The sequence below is a fragment of the Caenorhabditis remanei genome, chromosome II, assembly GCF_010183535.1.
Source record: "Caenorhabditis remanei strain PX506 chromosome II, whole genome shotgun sequence".
Taxonomy (NCBI): Eukaryota; Metazoa; Nematoda; class Chromadorea; order Rhabditida; family Rhabditidae; genus Caenorhabditis; species Caenorhabditis remanei.
The window spans coordinates 12,321,989-12,339,747 of NC_071329.1; the positions used below are offsets into that span (position 1 = coordinate 12,321,989).

The 17,759-nt window shown below is 39.7% G+C and overlaps 3 protein-coding genes across 3 annotated transcripts; all 3 read right to left on the reverse strand.

Annotated features, from left to right (window-relative positions):
- Positions 1-1,072: 1,072 nt before the first annotated feature.
- On the reverse strand, positions 1,073-3,430 carry GCK72_006357 (uncharacterized protein; the record flags this gene model as incomplete). The annotated part of the gene is made up of 12 exons (XM_003113787.2): positions 1,073-1,231; positions 1,281-1,371; positions 1,473-1,674; positions 1,723-1,801; positions 1,848-2,068; positions 2,118-2,217; positions 2,266-2,399; positions 2,455-2,575; positions 2,625-2,777; positions 2,823-3,025; positions 3,077-3,230; positions 3,281-3,430. 12 exons carry the CDS (start codon positions 3,428-3,430, stop codon positions 1,073-1,075), a joined length of 1,767 nt encoding a protein of 588 aa, XP_003113835.2.
- A 7,432-nt stretch (positions 3,431-10,862) lies between these two features.
- GCK72_006358 (uncharacterized protein) lies at positions 10,863-11,793 on the reverse strand (the record flags this gene model as incomplete). Its single annotated transcript, XM_003113360.2, has 4 exons — positions 10,863-10,942; positions 11,093-11,238; positions 11,289-11,596; positions 11,644-11,793. The coding sequence occupies 4 exons, from the start codon at positions 11,791-11,793 to the stop codon at positions 10,863-10,865; spliced, it is 684 nt and encodes a 227-aa protein (XP_003113408.2).
- A 175-nt stretch (positions 11,794-11,968) lies between these two features.
- Positions 11,969-13,318, reverse strand: GCK72_006359 (uncharacterized protein; the record flags this gene model as incomplete). Its single annotated transcript, XM_053725593.1, has 4 exons — positions 11,969-12,207; positions 12,346-12,533; positions 12,582-12,711; positions 13,261-13,318. The coding sequence occupies 4 exons, from the start codon at positions 13,316-13,318 to the stop codon at positions 11,969-11,971; spliced, it is 615 nt and encodes a 204-aa protein (XP_053589787.1).
- Between the last annotated feature and the right edge of the window lie 4,441 nt (positions 13,319-17,759).

The window sequence follows — 17,759 nt, forward strand, 5'->3', positions numbered from 1 at the left end:
ATCTCGGAAGATGAAAAACTTAGAATCCTCATGAGTTCAAGCCTCGAATTGTACAAGGTTAATACTGAACCAATATCATGACTTTCGGCGGGTTTGCAACAACTTGAATTCATGAATTTTTAGAACCGCAACATGTATTTCCAAGGTCTTTTATCTAGTATAACAACAACGTTGTTAGAAATTTCCGTTTTCATTAATTTACTTTCAGGATCTCTACGTGTTCGGGAGTAGCTCATCCTCAAAATGAGGCAACTTATAATTTAAAATCACTAGATGTGGATTGTCTCGGAATTTGTTATTCTCAGTTGGATACTGTGGGTTGAGATACATGTGATATACTCTGGTATGAAACGAGATGTTTACGAACTCACGTGACACCAGAGAATTGGAATTTCCAGCTATACAAAACATTATATTGGAATTGTATAGCTGAACAGATGGCGGCTTTCGAGAATCAAAAACCGAACAATGCTTTTTGGAAATCATGGGAGAAAATCCATGGAAAATGGCATCGAGTGTCCATGGAAACTGTGAGAGAACTGATTGATTTATAGCAAAACGAAGGCAAAAAGTACTCTCAACGCAAGGAATAAAACGGAAAGAAAGAACAAGACAAACGTCTTTTTGCATCTCTCTCCGAATCGGAAAACGCATAAATTTTAGTGGCTCCTCCTGGAGAGGTCGTATACTTTGTAATGGCTCTCTTTGTATATATGTGCATGTCAGATCTCATTCTCCCTTCTTTTTTTCGTTTTTATGCATCACATTTATTTGATCAAAAAGTGTGAAAAGAGAGAGCACCATACTAAATTTGTCATTTTGGAAGTGAGGAAAAAAGGAAGAAAAAATTGAAAATATAATGAGAAATACCAGTACGAAATGTCTATTCTGTTGGCAAGAAAACGAGCGTTTTCTCATGAAAAACGGGAAAGATCACATGGGAAAATTGGGACAAAAAGCTGAATTTTTGGAGTGAGAAAGGGGAAAAATGCGGGGAAGAAAACACCGTGTGTATGAGCAAGAAAAAGAGAAAAAGGAAATAGAAAATAGGAAAAATCAGAAGAGAATACAATTAATAATCTGATGAATTCTTCTTTTTCTTCTTATTTCTACTTTTGAATGGTATTGATAAAGAACAACAGGCTAATGGAACGAGGCATTTGGTGAAGAGAATTATCAAAAGGAAGAGGAGACCGACAGCAATTACGATATGGATTCCCATTTTTAACCACTGAAAAAAGAGAAACATTAAAGGAATTGAGGGAAGAGAATGAGCAAACCTCTGTGAAATCACCACCATGAGCCATGAAGTAGTCAAAGTTTATGATCCAAGGGAATAGATCACTCACTCCACTTTTCAAACTGTTGCATCTGAAATGATATATTTTTAGAGAAAATAGGCAAAGAAGTTAGTCTATTTAGGAGATTCTCGAATAATCTGCTAAACTAAGTTCCAGAATTTTCCAACTCACTCTGCTTGAGAACACGGAGAATGACCTTTCGACCAACTTTGCTCTTGTCTCGGTGTCCTCATTGCTTTCTCTTCATATGGAATCCATTTACATATTTCTGATTTATCTGGTTGCTCATCCGGCAGAATACACACCCATTGAGCTTGATTGATTGATGAGGGAAGGCTTATTCTGCTTCCATCATCTTTTATTGTTGTCCCGACTAAAAATTATCAAGGATTTTATGAGAGAAGAAATTAAAACGACTCACATTGAGCAGTACATGCAAACGTGGCAACCAACTTCCGGTCATTCACATACATCTTGATATGAACAGTCCCTTTTACACCCTGAATCAAAAACTGAAATCCGGGAAACTATTTTTTAAATACTTACGAAGAAAGTAACATTGAGCATTCGATTTCCATCATGATCCAATGTGATACTTCCAGTGAAATTGGCAAGAAGTGACTGACTTTTTGTAAGATTTGGACGTGTATCAGTTTTCAGAGAGACTTGAGCAGCAGTTCCATGTTCATGTACAATTGTTATTTCGCGAGATGACTCATCCACTTTCACACTTCTCACAAAATTATTCTCAGTCACTTTTTTCTCATCTAAATTCGTAAATTCATAATGATTTGATTGAAAATCTTTTACACTTACAGTAAGTATCATTATATTGGGTCCCTCGGAGAACAAAATTCTTCGTACCAGAAAACTGATCCATATGGAGTTGTCCTTTGCAGTTCTTGATTACTACTTTCTGAAAAGGGTATAAAATGATGATTTTTTTCTAATAAAAGCAACAAACATGTGCATTTCTGAGAAGTAATCCATTTGTTGCAACTTGCCAATCATTTCCAATTCGCCTATACCATCCAAGTTTATCCAAATCGCTTTCTGTTATCTCATTGATTTTTCCTTCTCTCAAATCGTTATGATTCTCTGAAACAAATTAATGTGAGACAAATATTTAAAAAAATATATGTAAAGAACTTACCCTCTGGAAAATAATACATTCCCTCACGAAGTTGTTGTTGAGGTGAAGAAGCAACAAGTTGTACAGATATTCTATGATATTCAGTCAACTCGAATTGCTCTTTTCCTTTCAAAAGATTTATCTGAAAATGTTTGAAATTTAGTACTTATTTTCAGTTATTGAATATTTACTCTATATTCCTCGGGACCAAGAACTTTCATGATTTTTCCACTGTTGTTCGCAAATATCGAGTGAGTAATTATCATGTCATTGATAGGTTGTTGCAGTTTTACAGCTCTGAACATTCTTCCGTCACGTGGTTTCAATTTAATTTCACAGCAGGCCTAAAATAACTTCCAGATAAACAAAAACTTGTTACCAAAACTCACTTTAGCTGGAATACTAGTGACTGGGCAATCCAAAGGCTCAACTGCTGAATGATATTTCGTATAACATGTCGGATATTCAGAGTTGATTGTGCAATTTCTATCATCTGCAAACTTTTCCACATTGCAAACATCGTTTGAACCAAATCCGTAGCAATGACATTTACAAGTTGTGTCTATTAGAGGGACGGAAAATGTATAAGAACCTGGAATACAGAATATTTGGGTTGAGAATTTATATATGAATTCAGCCTTACTCTCGATCGGATATCGCTGTTCAAGTCTCTCGTATTTCAGAACATGTACAACATTTTGAAGTTTTATGCATATTGTATTATCAAGTCCCCAATTGAATTGAGTACTGTGAACTGATGAAACTTTTGATGAGTTTGACTCCCGTTCTTCTTCGAACTGAAAATAAGAAAGCAATATACTTTGGAAAATGGGCGAAAAGTAAAAACCTGTGACTGTGCATTCGCACTCTCTCCACAATAAAGTTCATCAAAATGACTGGTAACAAATCGTCGTTTTCTATGTCTTCTGAGACGGGCTTCTGCTGAAACCAACAGAAGAAATAGGGCAACGGTTATTAGCCATTGCCACAGTCGCATCTGGAAATTTAAAAGTTGGGTGACTGGGGGAGGAAATGGGAAGATGAAGAAAAGAAAACAGAAAATTACAGAAAATTTTGAAGTTCAGTCTTATAAAGTAACGAAAGAAGATTCATTCACACCTAATCGAAATTCATTAAAACGTATTCCTAAAAGCTTTTTCCGATTTTCGGATTTAGCTGACCTTGAGATGCTAATTGATTGCGCGAAATTCTGTTCACTTTTCCACCATTATCAAGCAACATTTCGGGAATCATTAAATGAGTTATTGAAGCGAAAAGAGAGAAATATGAACGTGGCATTTTCGACCGGAAAGGGACTGAAGAAACAGTTCAGGTGCCGAAGAAGAAAAGAAGAGAGACCTTATGCAAGGTCGCCTGAGTTTCTTCGGAAGAAGTGCTCGATGTAAACACTTGTGTTTCACGGAGGAAGAGAAGACCGTACTACTAGGAGACAACGTCTTCTAACTCAAGTACATCAGACTTCAATCGGTTTGTATAAATAATACACAAAAGTCATTTTGAGTTAGAATAAAACAACAGGATGAAAGAAAGACACAAGTGTGAAAAGCTGACAAAGAAACTCAGATTCTAGGAATGGAAATCAATAGAACAATATGGGTACATAATGATAAAAATGTAATATAGTTATCTCTCTTCGCCTCTTTTCATCTCGGATACTGTAGTAAAATAATCCCGTTTCACGCCTCGATACCATCCGAGATTATCTTCTGTATATTCCGCCAGTCGTCAAGAAAAAAGAAACAAAAAAGTAGGAGGGAGCGCCACTACAAATCTACCTAATACCATCGTGTGCCATCACGCATTTCTCTCTGTCGTCTCTCAAATCCTTATACTATTTCGCTGGCTTTGACTAGGTGTCATAATTACCGTATTCAAATATTACATAAATGTTTCGTTTTCAAACAGAAAAGTATCAAATAACGGAGAGATGGAGCAAAAGATTTGGGAATGGAAGATGTCGCACGTAGAAGTGGATTATGAGTGTTTCGCATGACCATAAGAGATGACAATTGGCAACCGCCCCGGTTTCTGTCAAGTAGTAGGTAAATGGTTCTGAGAAATATAAACATTTGAGGGTGAGAAGAAGAAGTTATCATCCGAATGGTGTTGTACAGTGAACTGGAACATTCAAACTTATAATAATCGAGGGGTCTAACCTCTGACCATCACATACAATCTATCATTACTAACCAGTTCCTTTTCTGGGATTTGTTTGTTTAGAACGTCAGAAAATACCTATCCGAAACATAACTATTACATAACTTGATACTTTTCTGGAAAAAACTTTTCGGAAAAAAAGAAAACGAATAAATATACAGGAAGAGGGAAATTGAAAATATAAAAAAAAGAGATTTCAAAAAAAAGAGAGATTTCAACCGACTCATCACTATTGTTTGCATTCATTTTGTTAACATTAGCATGTCAAGTCTCCGGAAATTTGTGGTCATTCACCGAAAGAAACACTTATGATCTATCGGTTGAATCAAAGAGAAACACAACAAGAGAATACCTTTGTGTCCTCTTTAAAACTAAAAAAAAGCTGAGTTATCTGATCGAAATGGAAGGAGGTGCCGACGAGTGCCCCGCACTATGCGGGAATTAAGTCCTCAAAAAAAAAAGAAGATTCAGAAGACGAGTGAGAAAGAGATTGGATCTGAAAGAAGGAATTCGAAAAATAAGAAGAAGTGAGTTCGTATCAAAAGGGGTTTCTTGTCTGTCTCATTACTATATTCATTCCGCTCCGAGAGTCAAGACAAAAGAGGGTGGAGTCGTACTATACATAATATGTATGCCGTTTCATTTTTCTTTCAATTTCTGGTTCACTCCCACTCCACCCCCAAAAAATACTGCCTTCTTCCAATCAATTCTCGACTTTTTTTCGTACAAATAATCAGCCTAATGGAACCGCAAACATTTCACTTTTTGTATTGAAAACACTTCATTGACTCGGTGAATGAGTCGACCATATAAAGAAAGAGAGGGCGTTCCGATTATTATGAAAGAAATGAAAAAAGGAGAAGAGATTCTGGAGAGAGAGGAGGACAGAAAAAGAGAGAGAGACCGTACCTGACTCTGTGTTCGCATGGTTTTTTTTTGAGAAATTAGGGAGAGAGGGACAGATCACAATCTTTAAATGACTAATAACTCCGAAAAAGGAAAACGAAAAGAAAAGGTTTGATGAAGTTTCGAAATTTAGTTTCTTCTGATTTAGGGACTTTGTAGTTGTAGAGGTTACGGTAGTATTGTTTCAGAAGCTAACAAATGTTTTAAAAGTCATAGCCCGATAGACCTACAAAGTTGGATCAGAATGCTACCGATTCATTTAGAAGGCGAAAAAAGATTGAAAATGAAGCCTACGTTTGGTAGACTAGTATACTGCAAGTATTATTTTGAATCCATTATCAACTAGCCTACATACCTTTTACCGAACTCTCACAGTACACCAACTAGATCTATTCTGAACTAGAGAATTGGCAAGCTGAATAATATTAATGATACCTTTCGAACGAGTAGACTGACCAGTTCGAATGATGTCTATGAACGGTAATCGGTTATGCGGGAAGCCTGAAAAGGGGGCGTGTCCCCCCTCGACGAACCAATTTATCGTCACCTCCGTGACTAATCGGGACTATGAATAGATATTCTGCCCAGGTGCATGCTCCCATTCACTCAAAAACTTTTTATTTTTCTCAGAATTGAACGGTGCCAGGAGGTACTCAGAAGAAGAAGAAATTGGAAAATAATCATCACTGAATCAGACAAGAAAGTGGAAAAAGAAGAAGAAGAAAAAGAATTCAGAAGATCGAAGTAAAAATAAGAAGGCCTATCCGGAAATTTGAAATCAGAAGTTCTGAAATTTAAAATCCGGAATCTCTTTCTATCTCTCTCACTCTCAGAGGAGGAAATGAACAATAAACAAATCCAAAATTTAGTGGTGTTTTGCATATAAATTGGGGGGATGTCTTCTCCGATTTCTTGTCTTGAGAGTCCTTTGCTAATTGAGTCCCTCCCCCCAGTTTTCATGTTATAATCTAAACTTTACTGCATCCATATGCTGAGATTTTATGATTACAAGGGACCGTAAAACACCTGCAACAAATGGTGTGAAAAGTTGTAAAAAGAAAAAAAGAGAGGCATGAGTAGTACCGGAAGATGCGGGAGAAATAAGCATGACATTCTCTATTGTGATTCGTTTTCTTTTTTACCTCTGTTCAACTGATGACCTTTTTTGAGCAAAAAGAGAAAAAGAATAGTATTGAGGGAGACACAGACAGAATAGATTCATTAAGTAAGCGGGATGCTTAACGACGGAAATGAGTAATGAATGAATAGAACGGGAGCCGCGTTTTTTGATGTTAGCCGGCCCGAGCATTGAGCTACCGAAATGAATGCACTCTGAGTCATTTATGAATAGAAAGAAAGTAGAAGAGAGGGACCTAGAGAATTTCAGTAACATGTCCTCTTCTGCCAACCTTCTTTTCTGAATCTAAAACTTTATTAAATCTCCTAAATCTCTTTTTCTATCTACTGTTTCCTGTTTCCAATCCGTTCCGCACTTCATTCAAATCCCATTGAATTATAATCCCGAAATCATTTCCGTTCGAAACACGCAACATGTCAATTCGTCCTTCCGTTTTCAAACTAATGACAGTAATCAGAGCATGGACGGTTTCTCTGCGTCTCCCCAGAGAACGTACTCTCTTTTCGAATTGTCACGCACTGTCAGCTAACGGATCATCCTGTCGGAAACTGTTGTTATTATGAAAAGAACGGGGGAATTCATGGGTTATTGGTCCATTCATGGACAGCTAATGTTGTTGATGATGAGAATGATGAAACAATTCCACATCTGCAATGTTTCGAATAATCTGAAATCATGAGAAGATTCAACACGCCTGACATTTCTGAAAATAAACATCTTCTTTGGAAGCAATTTGACTGTTTTTCAGAAACGGTTTACCAGATTCTTGTAAATCTAGAAGTATTGGAAACTTTTGAAATTAGTGAGCAAACTTAGACTGCAGGACTAATTTTCTCTGCAAACTTAATGTGGTTTCCGAATGTGGTTTTTTTAATCCGAAATGATTAGAAAATTCTCTATTTTTCAATTTTTGCAGTTTTGTTGTCATCTGAACCAGGAAATTAAAAAAAGATCTCAATACAAAACAACAGAACAATCTATCACTTTCCAACCAACACCTCGATACCAATTTCCCTCTCCTCTCCAATCAAAAACCAGATTTGATCATCAAATAATCGTACAGAAAACCTCAAAAGGACCAGTCATGAACCTCTTTATAAAAAGCTCATTGCTTTCGATTTCCAAAAATGACTACCAGTCTGTTTGTCGGCAAAAATCGGAACAATTCACTTTGAATCGCTCCATTAATATTTGGATTCCCGTCCGTTAATAGACAAGAAAATGATGGGAAGAGAATGAAAATGCATAATTGGGAGTAATTTGAGTGAAACTTCTGAATGAAACGGTCAAGTCTCGAGAAACAGTTTTGAACTTCTTTTCACTTTTTACAAAATGATTTATGACATCCGATTTATTATGAAAAGTAAGGCAAGAGAGAATGTGGAATAACCTTGAAAATGAATATCCGTGATGAAGTTGAACCGCCTCAAAAAACGAGGGAGAAGAGAGTCAAGATACCCAAAATAAAATTAATCTTCTTTTGTTTCATCCACAATAATTTGTGTCAGTTGAAGGTCTGGTTGAGGGATAGGGTTTCCCTTATCGCCATTCCAAAGTTGTAATGGAGTATACACTGTTTTTTGTGTTTCTTGTGCTGTGATAAGACGAAGACGTGCAAATAATGGATTGTTGATTTCCGGAATCCCTGAAATTTTATAATTTTTACTAGATTTTCACTCTCTCAATAGTGAAGGGTACTATTGTACCTTCATTGGATTTAAACCACTGTAGAATCAGTTTTCTGTGAGGTCTGCAGGGCACTGTAGGTTACTGTATCTTGTTTACTGTATCTAGGCTCATATCGAAATCGGTATAAGAGAAGCCGTGGCCGAGGTGACGGATCCTAGGCCACGACTTCTTTATATAACGATTTCAATAATAGAGCTCACTGTAGCTCAGGTTACGGTACCACCCTCTGATCGCAAAATCGAACTTTTGGCCCGAATATTCATATTTTTGAGTTCTAGGTCGTAAATCCGGAAAATACATGGTAACCCACGTTTGAAGCGGAAAAATGCTGAAACCGTGTAAATCGACTAGAACTCACCGGAAAATTTCATTTCCAGTTTGGGCTGAAAACCCCCAAAACACCTGTTTGAAAAAGTGTTGCGCAGAATTCCGATTTTCAGCATTTTTTTCCACAAAAAATGCCGGTTTTCATGTATTTTCAGGAAAGCTCAAAAATATGAATTTTAGGGCCAAAAATTCGATTTTCCGATTGTTTTGTGCCATTATTCGCAATTTTACACAATGAAGTTCCGAACACTAACCTGACACCCAATCCCAATCTCTTTTAGTCCAATCTTTCTGCCCAAAGAATGCTCTTGCATTGTGTTCTGCCAGTTGAGATGCGTGTTCCTGTAATATTTCAGTTCCCACAATGAATCTCTTGACAACTCATAACATGCAAAAGGACAGTGAAGAAGCAAACATGCATCGAAATCACATAAAGCAATAGAGAAAGAGATTTACTTTGGCGACTGCGTCGAACTTTTGAGTCTCTACATTTTTGTATGTTTCCACGTATTGTCGTTGAACCAAAGTATATTTGTCACACATTCGATGGCATGTGATTACTGAAAAAATTTGAAATTCGAAGAATAGTTGGGAAAAACTCACCCAGAAACGCGCCGACACCGGCCACCACGAGCAGAGCCCATGCGTAAATCTGAGATTCAGCTTCGAGATATGAGGCATCAGTTGGATTAGGGAAACAGATGCAAGGAGGACAGTACTAAAATGAATTAGAATCTGATTGATTCATACATTCAACCAACTTTTCCATTGTCACTGATCCTATTGAAAGATGTGGACGTTGCATAGCTGTTCCACACGGTTTCATTTTTACAGAGAATCGCATCAGCTGTGAGACAAAACTCATGAGATCGATAGCATCTGTAGTATCCTCCATCCAGAAATACAACAAATAACCATGCAATCGGTGCTATACTCGATTGGAGTAACACTTCGATCCAAGAAGCACACGTGGTTTTCCAACTGTGTCGAGTGTCACGAACTCTGGAATCAAAAGAGGACAATTGAGTGGGAAAGAAAAATATCAAGAGTTTACCTGAAGAAGAAACCATGAGCAAGTTTCCACGTGGTTGAGTTGATTGTGATTCCAATTAGAAGAAGTGCGGCAGTTGGTCCAAATATGAATACAAGGGAGTGATACATGTTCAATGGGTATGCACATGGACATGAGAATGTCAGTTTTCGGACGAGCTGAAATATTCTCATTTGGTCAGTACGTAGAAGAGGGATACCAGTTTGGAAAATTGAAACGGAATGAGAATCTTCAAACGCTATGAACTGTTTCGCAAGAGTCTCGCACCAATTTTGGAATTATGTGCCAAAAAAACTACCGTCAAGAATAGTTGTCCGGAATTCCGGTTTTCTGAGTTTCCGATTTCTGGAATTCAAAAGTTAAATGTTTTATTTTTTGAGTTGAAAAGACGACTATAGAACTTCTTTTCTCGGTGTTGATCCTTAAAAGTAGTTTTTTTTTTGGGTTTTTTTTTCATTCCGGATTCCGGATTCCGGAAATCGAAAAATGTAACTCCATTCAACTACGCTTTCAAGATTATAGCGCCGTACCTTTCAAAATATTTTATGAATGTGTTCGGTAACATTAAAATTATCTCAATTTTTGTAATTTCCAATCATCTCAAAATCAAAATATTTCAAAAAAGCAAAAAAAAACTTACAGACTGCCCTCCAATAGTAGTTGCAATGAGTATACCATTGAGAAGTGTACTTCCATGATTAGTGAATACATTTTGAAAGACAGTAACAACTGAGTTGATACTTGTTGTCATACTTCTATAGATGTCCGCACACAACCAATACCACGAGAATATTATGAATCATTCAATTGAATATCAATGAATGTTCGAGAAACGACGGCAATTTGAATGGAGATGTTGATGACGTGGCAGGCAATATAAGAGCGAGAGAGTGAACAGTTGTGAAATGTTGTAACAAAGAACTCTTCTTTCTCCGAGAAAAGAGAAGCTGCGAGAGAGAAGATGAATCGTTTTATCGAGGTGAGAGAAGAATAAGAGAGAAAAAGAGAAACGAGAGGAAACCAAACTCTTTTTCGCCTCGTTTTCTGTTGCTATTGGAAACCTGAATTCACTCAAAAATGACATTGAGAAATCATTTATTCAAGGAAAAAACTAAAAGCATGAGTGAACGTTTAGAAGATTTAAAAGAGCATTTTAGCGGCGATGAAGGTCATGGCGGTGGAGAAAAGGGCGAATGATCCAGCGGCGGACTTCGTCTCCTCTGAAATTTAAAGATGAGAGGATACATTTGATTTATGCATATTTTTGCCAAAAAAATCTCAAGAAGACCGTAATTATTTATCTTGAGGTAGATCAAAATTTAGATTCTCAGAAAAACTCCTAACCCTGTCAAGAATTAGTTTTTACTTACTCTTCTTTCCAGATAAATCGACGATTCCGACATTGTTGCGTGTCTTTCCGTGGTAGGTCAACTGTCCCTTAATCCAGACTCCCTTGGCCATCAGAATCTCAACCTTGGTCATGTTGAAATGGGTGATGACTGGGTCGACACGGTGACTGAAATATTAGAAAATATTATTTTTTCTGATTCCAGAACTCAAACTCACGTCATCTTGCAGTACAAAGTCTTGTCCTCCTTCTCGTATTCGACCATTTCCATATTGAATTTGTACTCATCCTTCTTCTGTTTCTTTATTGCTGCAATAGTTCCGATCATCTCGTTCGAATGATCATCGTTGTAGGCAAGTCCTCCCATCTCTTCAATATTGTTGATGTTGGTTCCCTTGTCATCACGAATACAAAAGACAACGAAGTCATCCTTCATCACTTTGTCAGCAGAGTAGGCGACTCCGAGCCAGGTTTTGTCGAGGATGTCGTTTCCGAAGATTTCGATTTCAGCGTGGGTTCCGTTGGACTGAAAAAGAGAGGAATAGACCATAACAGTTGAATTTGAAAACTCACAATTGTACTGAAAGAGACGTAACATTCAGTTCCAATGCATCCTCTTGGAAGTCCAACACAATATTTGTCCTCATCGAGACAGTCAGTCAGATGAGTTCTCGAAGCGACAAGCGCCAGAAGTGAAGAGAGAATTGCAAGTTTGAAAAGCATCTCAGACTGATGATATTCTCGTTTTCCAGATGTCTTTTATACAGAGTCTAGTGCTGCTCCTCCTCCCAAACGCCTCTTCGTTTAATATCAACAATTGGAACTTTACACTTTATTAAAAAATAAGAGAATAAAAAAAAATCTAAAGAAAAAATAGAGAAGAAAAACCCGATAGAGTTCAATGCATCAGATGCTGAACGTTTGTGATGAAACCATAGATGACGAAGAACATTCCAATGACGATACAAACAATATCAAGGAAAATGTCCAAAATGAAACCAACACGACATTCAAATTGTGGAAGGAAAATTAGAAGATGGAAGAGTGATGGGAAGACGAGTGCAAGAAGCATTCCAGCTGTTACTCCAACTAGTGGAACCATATCAGATAGACGGGGAATTGCGTACGATAGAAGGACTGAAACAGAATAAAATTATAGAATTTTAAATCTTCTCTATCCTAATCAACACCGTTTTTTGTCCTCATTCTCATTGGCTCTATTTGAGATGAGTATGATTCCTAACTATACAACTCATAGCCGCAGTAAAAACTCACATACAACCACAACAATTGAATATCTGAATGCAAAATGAACAATTCGTTTGGTCGTTGTTGAGACTCCACACGAATTGCGAAGCTTCTTTTTGATTGCTGGCCAAATCATTGCAACAATTGGGAAAACTTGAATCAAGAAACCAGAGTATACAACGAACAGAAGAACAGCTTTCACGAATATTCCCAAACTGAAAATTTTTATTTCTTTTCTCTCATTCGCTTCATCCCTTCCTTACTGATCGTTTGGTAGATTCAAAGTAATCGAATCTTGAACGTCATTTCCATATGCCAGAAATCCGAAGAATCCAGCAAACGAATAGATGACGACAACCATTCCAACTCCCACACTTAGCACTCCGAAAGGTCCTGAAACTATCTTTTAGTCATTTCAATTCTCACTTCTTTTTTCAATTCTTATTTCACACTCGTCATACTCTTTTCTTCCCATTTCGCCACTGTACAACTACTGTGGAGGATTGGATTTATGTGTGGCTGGTGAGGCCTCCAATCCGACCGAGATTTATCCGATGTGATTATGAATGTAGTGTCGCTAGAGTTGGTTGTATCAGTGACCCATTTATTGATTGCTTTGGGCGAAGAGTCACAACAGAAACGGTGAAGAATGAGTGGAATTAGTGGCCAGAATATTAGAGTAGAGAATAGTAGAAGTGGGGAATTGTGAGAAGTGTGCAGATACGGGTGAAGTTAAAGGCGAAGTTATTAGAAGTGATCCTAAAAAGGTGTGATAGGTGATGGGCGTAGTCTCATAGAAATGTTCTAGAAACAATGGGGAAAATAGCGAGTGGAAAGGGGAGAGTGCTAGAGATATTATGGCGGCGGCGGCAATTGAATCAATTGTTTTCCCTCGCTGCCGTCGAGCGTGTTTGCATCCTCTTCCACGAGCTTCTCGTCCACGGCCATCACGAATTGTCCTCGCTTTGGTGACTTGTACTCGATGGGTTGAAGAATCCATTGAAGAGTGAGGAAATTGAGAGATTTCCGAGAAGAATCTCATTTAGGAAAAGGTCGTGGATATATCCGAAGGAGGATATCCACGACACTCCGGGAAAGGGGGATCAACGAAACGTAGTGTAGTTGATTGGCGTGACGTCTCCAGTCCCAGATGTGATTCGTCTTGAAGTCTCCTGTTCTTCTTTGAGATTCTTCGTCCATCTTCGCGTTGCTTTGGTATTTTGGATCCTTCCTTTTGTTGTTGCCGCGTTGGATGATACTTTAGCTCAACACCTCAAACTTGTTATTTCATCTAACAGAGTACGAAGCATCAGCTAAATAGGTCGTGGATATAACCAGGATGGTATATCCGCGACACTCCGGGGGCGGACGAATCGACTGAGCGAAGTGAAGTTGATTCGCAGTGGTTGAGGGTGTAGTTGTTTGTACTTGCTCATTGGTTGTTGAGCGTCCTTTCCGGTGTATCGAGAAGAGTGTTGAAGTAATCTTAGGCATGGACTGTCGCATGACTATCAGCTTAGATCTATGAAGATTTGGAATGTCTTGGAGATTGGGTCGGTGAGCCTGATGACGTTGGAGTTTGCTTTGGAGTATACGGTGACATCGCGATCCTTGGTTGAAGCATCAGAAGTGAGGTGGCGACGATGCTGTCTCTGTTGCTTCTTCCTCTGAGTAGATTTAGGCCTGGGTCTCTCCACCTTTACAAGCGAAGGACTTTCAGCTTCCTCTGACTCAGTTGTAGTCGTGTGTCTTTTGTGTTGGGTAGATTTAGGCCTGAGTTAGTTTATCCTTTCAGATAACCTGACTTTCAGCTTCCTCTGCCCCAACAGACACATTTGTCGGATCTCCTTGTAGTGACAGATGATGACTAGTTGTTTGACTCCCTTGCTTTGGTGGATTGATCGTAGTTGACTCCAATGTTGTTACATTCTCCTTGATGCTCCTAACAATGTGGACTTCCTATCTTCTTATCCTTGCTGACAATGATGCTTTGGTCCCTGCTTCTGATTGTGTTCAATGTTCTTCTTTTGTGGGTTTGTGACTCCTGACGATATTGTTGTTGAAGACTTGCACTCGTGAGTTGGGAAACTCGCTATCAGCGACGCTTACAGCGCGTCTTTGACAACTGTTCTTCCCCTCTCAGACTTTGCAGTCTTTCCGAATTGTTTGGTCCGTAGCTTCACGGCGTTTGCTTCGGAGTGTCTTCTTTTGTCGACTCCTTGACTATTGCTGGCATTGCTGGGTGCTGTGGTGGTTACATTGAGTATCCATCAGGTTTGGTGCTTTCGCAATGTCCTGTGAAGTGGCGAATTTTGCAGTTGGAGCAGTTGTTCTTTGATCGGCAGCTAGTGACCATATGTGTGCTTGAAAGACAGTTGTTGCATAGTAGCTTGTCTTTCACTGCTTCTTTCTTTTTCCGAAGGGAAGCTTTGCACTGTAGAGCACAATGGTCCTTGTCATCACAATATTGACATGGAATCAGCTTGCTTGGTGGTATACGTCTGTTGCCATTCTTCTTTTGTTGATGATGACTGCTTCCGTGCTTGGGACGCTCCTGATGACGTTGTTGATTATGATTTCCGTCATCTCCATTCGCATGCGTGGAGTTCGTTTGGCGGATTTCATTATCGTTGCCACGTGAAGGCTCGCTGATGGGCCACCGTTGGATCGCGAGTTCCTCGTGAAGCACATCCAACAGTTGATCAAGTTTTGTGGCCGCAATGTTTTGTAGCAGCAGTGAGTGGGCTATCCTCGAGAATCTTTCGGGAAGCCTTCTCGCAAAGTTGATTAGGAAATTCGGGTCGTCTGGATTCGTTCCGTAATCTTTCTGCTTGTTGGCGAGCGTTGAGAAGGTGTTCAGGGCGCTCGTCAATTCACTTAAGTCGTGCTCTGGGAACTCCAACTCCATTGACTTCCTCCAAGCTATGATCTTCTGTACGCCGGGGCTGTTGAACTGCCTCTCCATGTTTCTTCTGATGGTCCAGTAGTTCTCTTTCGACGGCGTTGTTTGATGTACGTCGACAAGATCCTTTGGCAGTAGTTTCATCAGTAGGCCTTGCTTGATTTCGAAGTCGAGGTAATCGTTATTGTGAACCATGAAATCGAACAGTCCAATGAAAGCTGGGTAATCGCAGATGTCTCCACTGAACGGTGTCACCACAGTGAGGGCAGACTTGATCGATGTAAGTTTTACTTGCTCCCTCTTGACGTCCTTCTCCATGAGGTTGACTGTTGAAGTGACAGTTGCTGGAGACTGATTACCACGTTGTTCAGGGAAATCAGGAAGTGATGGAGTGTCCGTCCCGATGAATCGACTGCTTTGGTCTTTTGCGAAGTTGTTTGATAACGAAATGCTATCGATCACGTTTACATAACGCTCTCGAATAACATTCGCTTCATCGTTTTCGCTTCGGCTTCGATCATCGACAATTTCGTTCAAAAATGGAATTCTATCGACAACGTTTACATCACGTAGTCGACTAGCATCCACTCTTGACTCCACTTGGGCGTTGTTCCTTGAAGTATCAGCTTCTTCTTGTTGATGTAGGTTGTCATCACGTCGAGGCATCACTAGATCCATCCTATTGATCACGTTTGTACTCTCCACGTCGTGTTTTCCCGTGTTGAACGTCTCCTCGGAAGTATGTGTTCCCTTGGTTTCGTTGCTTTGGGCGATGCGATCTCTCCTGATGCCAGCGGGGTCCTCATGCATTGTGACCGAGTTATTTGGACGCCACGAAGATGAATTGCCTGAAAAAAATATTAGTGGGTTTTGGGTGGTTCCCCTTCAGAAGGGGTGTTTTAGTTATAAAGAACGAAGGTAAGACAGTTTGATAAAAGGTAACAGTGAGTTTTGATTGAAAGAAAGAGAGTTGGTATAAAACGCAGGGAAGTGGGTGGTCGTGAGAGCCACACGCAGGAAGGTGGGTGGTCGTGAGAGCCACACGCAGCGGTTAGAGGGACCGTCCCTTTTTTGGTGCCAGACTTGACTTGCAAGCCTGAACACCTCCAAGCTCACAGCGACCACATCATGCGTCGTGCACTCGTGAGGCATTTGGGTAGCCCTCAGTCACGAGCTATCCTTCCACCCATCATAACTGAAGATCTGTAACGTTCGACCTGTAAGCAGAGTTAGAGGGGAAGGGGCTTGAAAGGCTTTAGCGTTGTAGTGTGCAGTAGGAGCCACTACATTACTGATTTTATCGGGCGCTAAGTAGCCATCTAATTTATCCCGATTATGGTTGGGAACTAAGGTTAGTATTAGTTTGAGAGAAGCTCTAAGCTTCTATGTAATTAACTTAAAGAAGAGTAAGACTAAACTAATAAGACACTAGGTAGCTAATTTAGAGTTTTTAGAAGCTTAAGAGGTACTACAACTTAAAGATTAATATACTAGAAGGCTAAGAGACTAGGTCGCCTATACCTTCCGCTTTCCATCTGTTTCAAAGGATGTTCCGCTTCCAGTACCGGTTTCCCTAGGAGTACTTAAACTAGTGACAAGCTAGTTGTTTTTCCTACGTACTAACAGACTAAATACTAAACCTAGTTGGGGCCGACGATGTTATACATCGTACTGAGAGAAATACCTGAGACGGTGAGCTTTGGAATCCATGATGCTCAGTTGTCCAGAGGAGCAGCTGGGAGCAGGTAGAAACAGCAAGTGGTGGTTCAGAATTGTCCCTCTGAGCGCTCACTTCCTCCAATGCTGGGGTGATGTCGTTCTTGTCCCCATCTCAGTTGCTGGACTGCTTCTCGTTGTCGCTGTTGCGCCGAATGTTGCCACAGTACGTGTCCTTTGTACTCCCATACGACGACTACCGATTTGCACGGCTCGGTGTTAAACCGACCTCAATACTGCCTCAAGATGTGACTCCTTGTTGCAGAGATCCTCGTCCTTGCACAGCTTGATTACTTGATTTCTTTGGTCAATCCTTTCCGTTGAGAAGGTTCCGGCGACTTCATTTCTGGTGAAGCCTTGTCGTTGGTCTTCTCTTTTTCCAGATAGATTCCATAATCGATGATCTCATCGCGCCGAACGTGGAGTTTACTGTTGATTTGACTCCTTTGCAGTGAGTTGCTTGCTTATCCGTCCGGTTTGAGTAGCTGTGATGGCTTCACGTGTGTTTCCTACCACGTAGCCAGTGAATTGATTGAGTTTCTCTTGCTTTGGGTTGTACACATCCTTTCTGAGTGAAACTGCAAGCATTGGGGACTTCTCCTTCGTTGACTTCTTCGTCTTCTTCTTTGACTTCGTGTTGAATCTCGGCGCCGGCGTTTTCTTACATCGAAAACGCGACGCTTCGATTTCTTGCTGTCGTTCCTCTTCTGGTTTCAATTGACTTTGTCATCGAATCTCGGCGCCATTTTCTCTTACATAGAGAGAATGACACGTCGACTCTCCGACTGTCCATCCTTTGCAAATTGTTGCGAAATTATGCGGG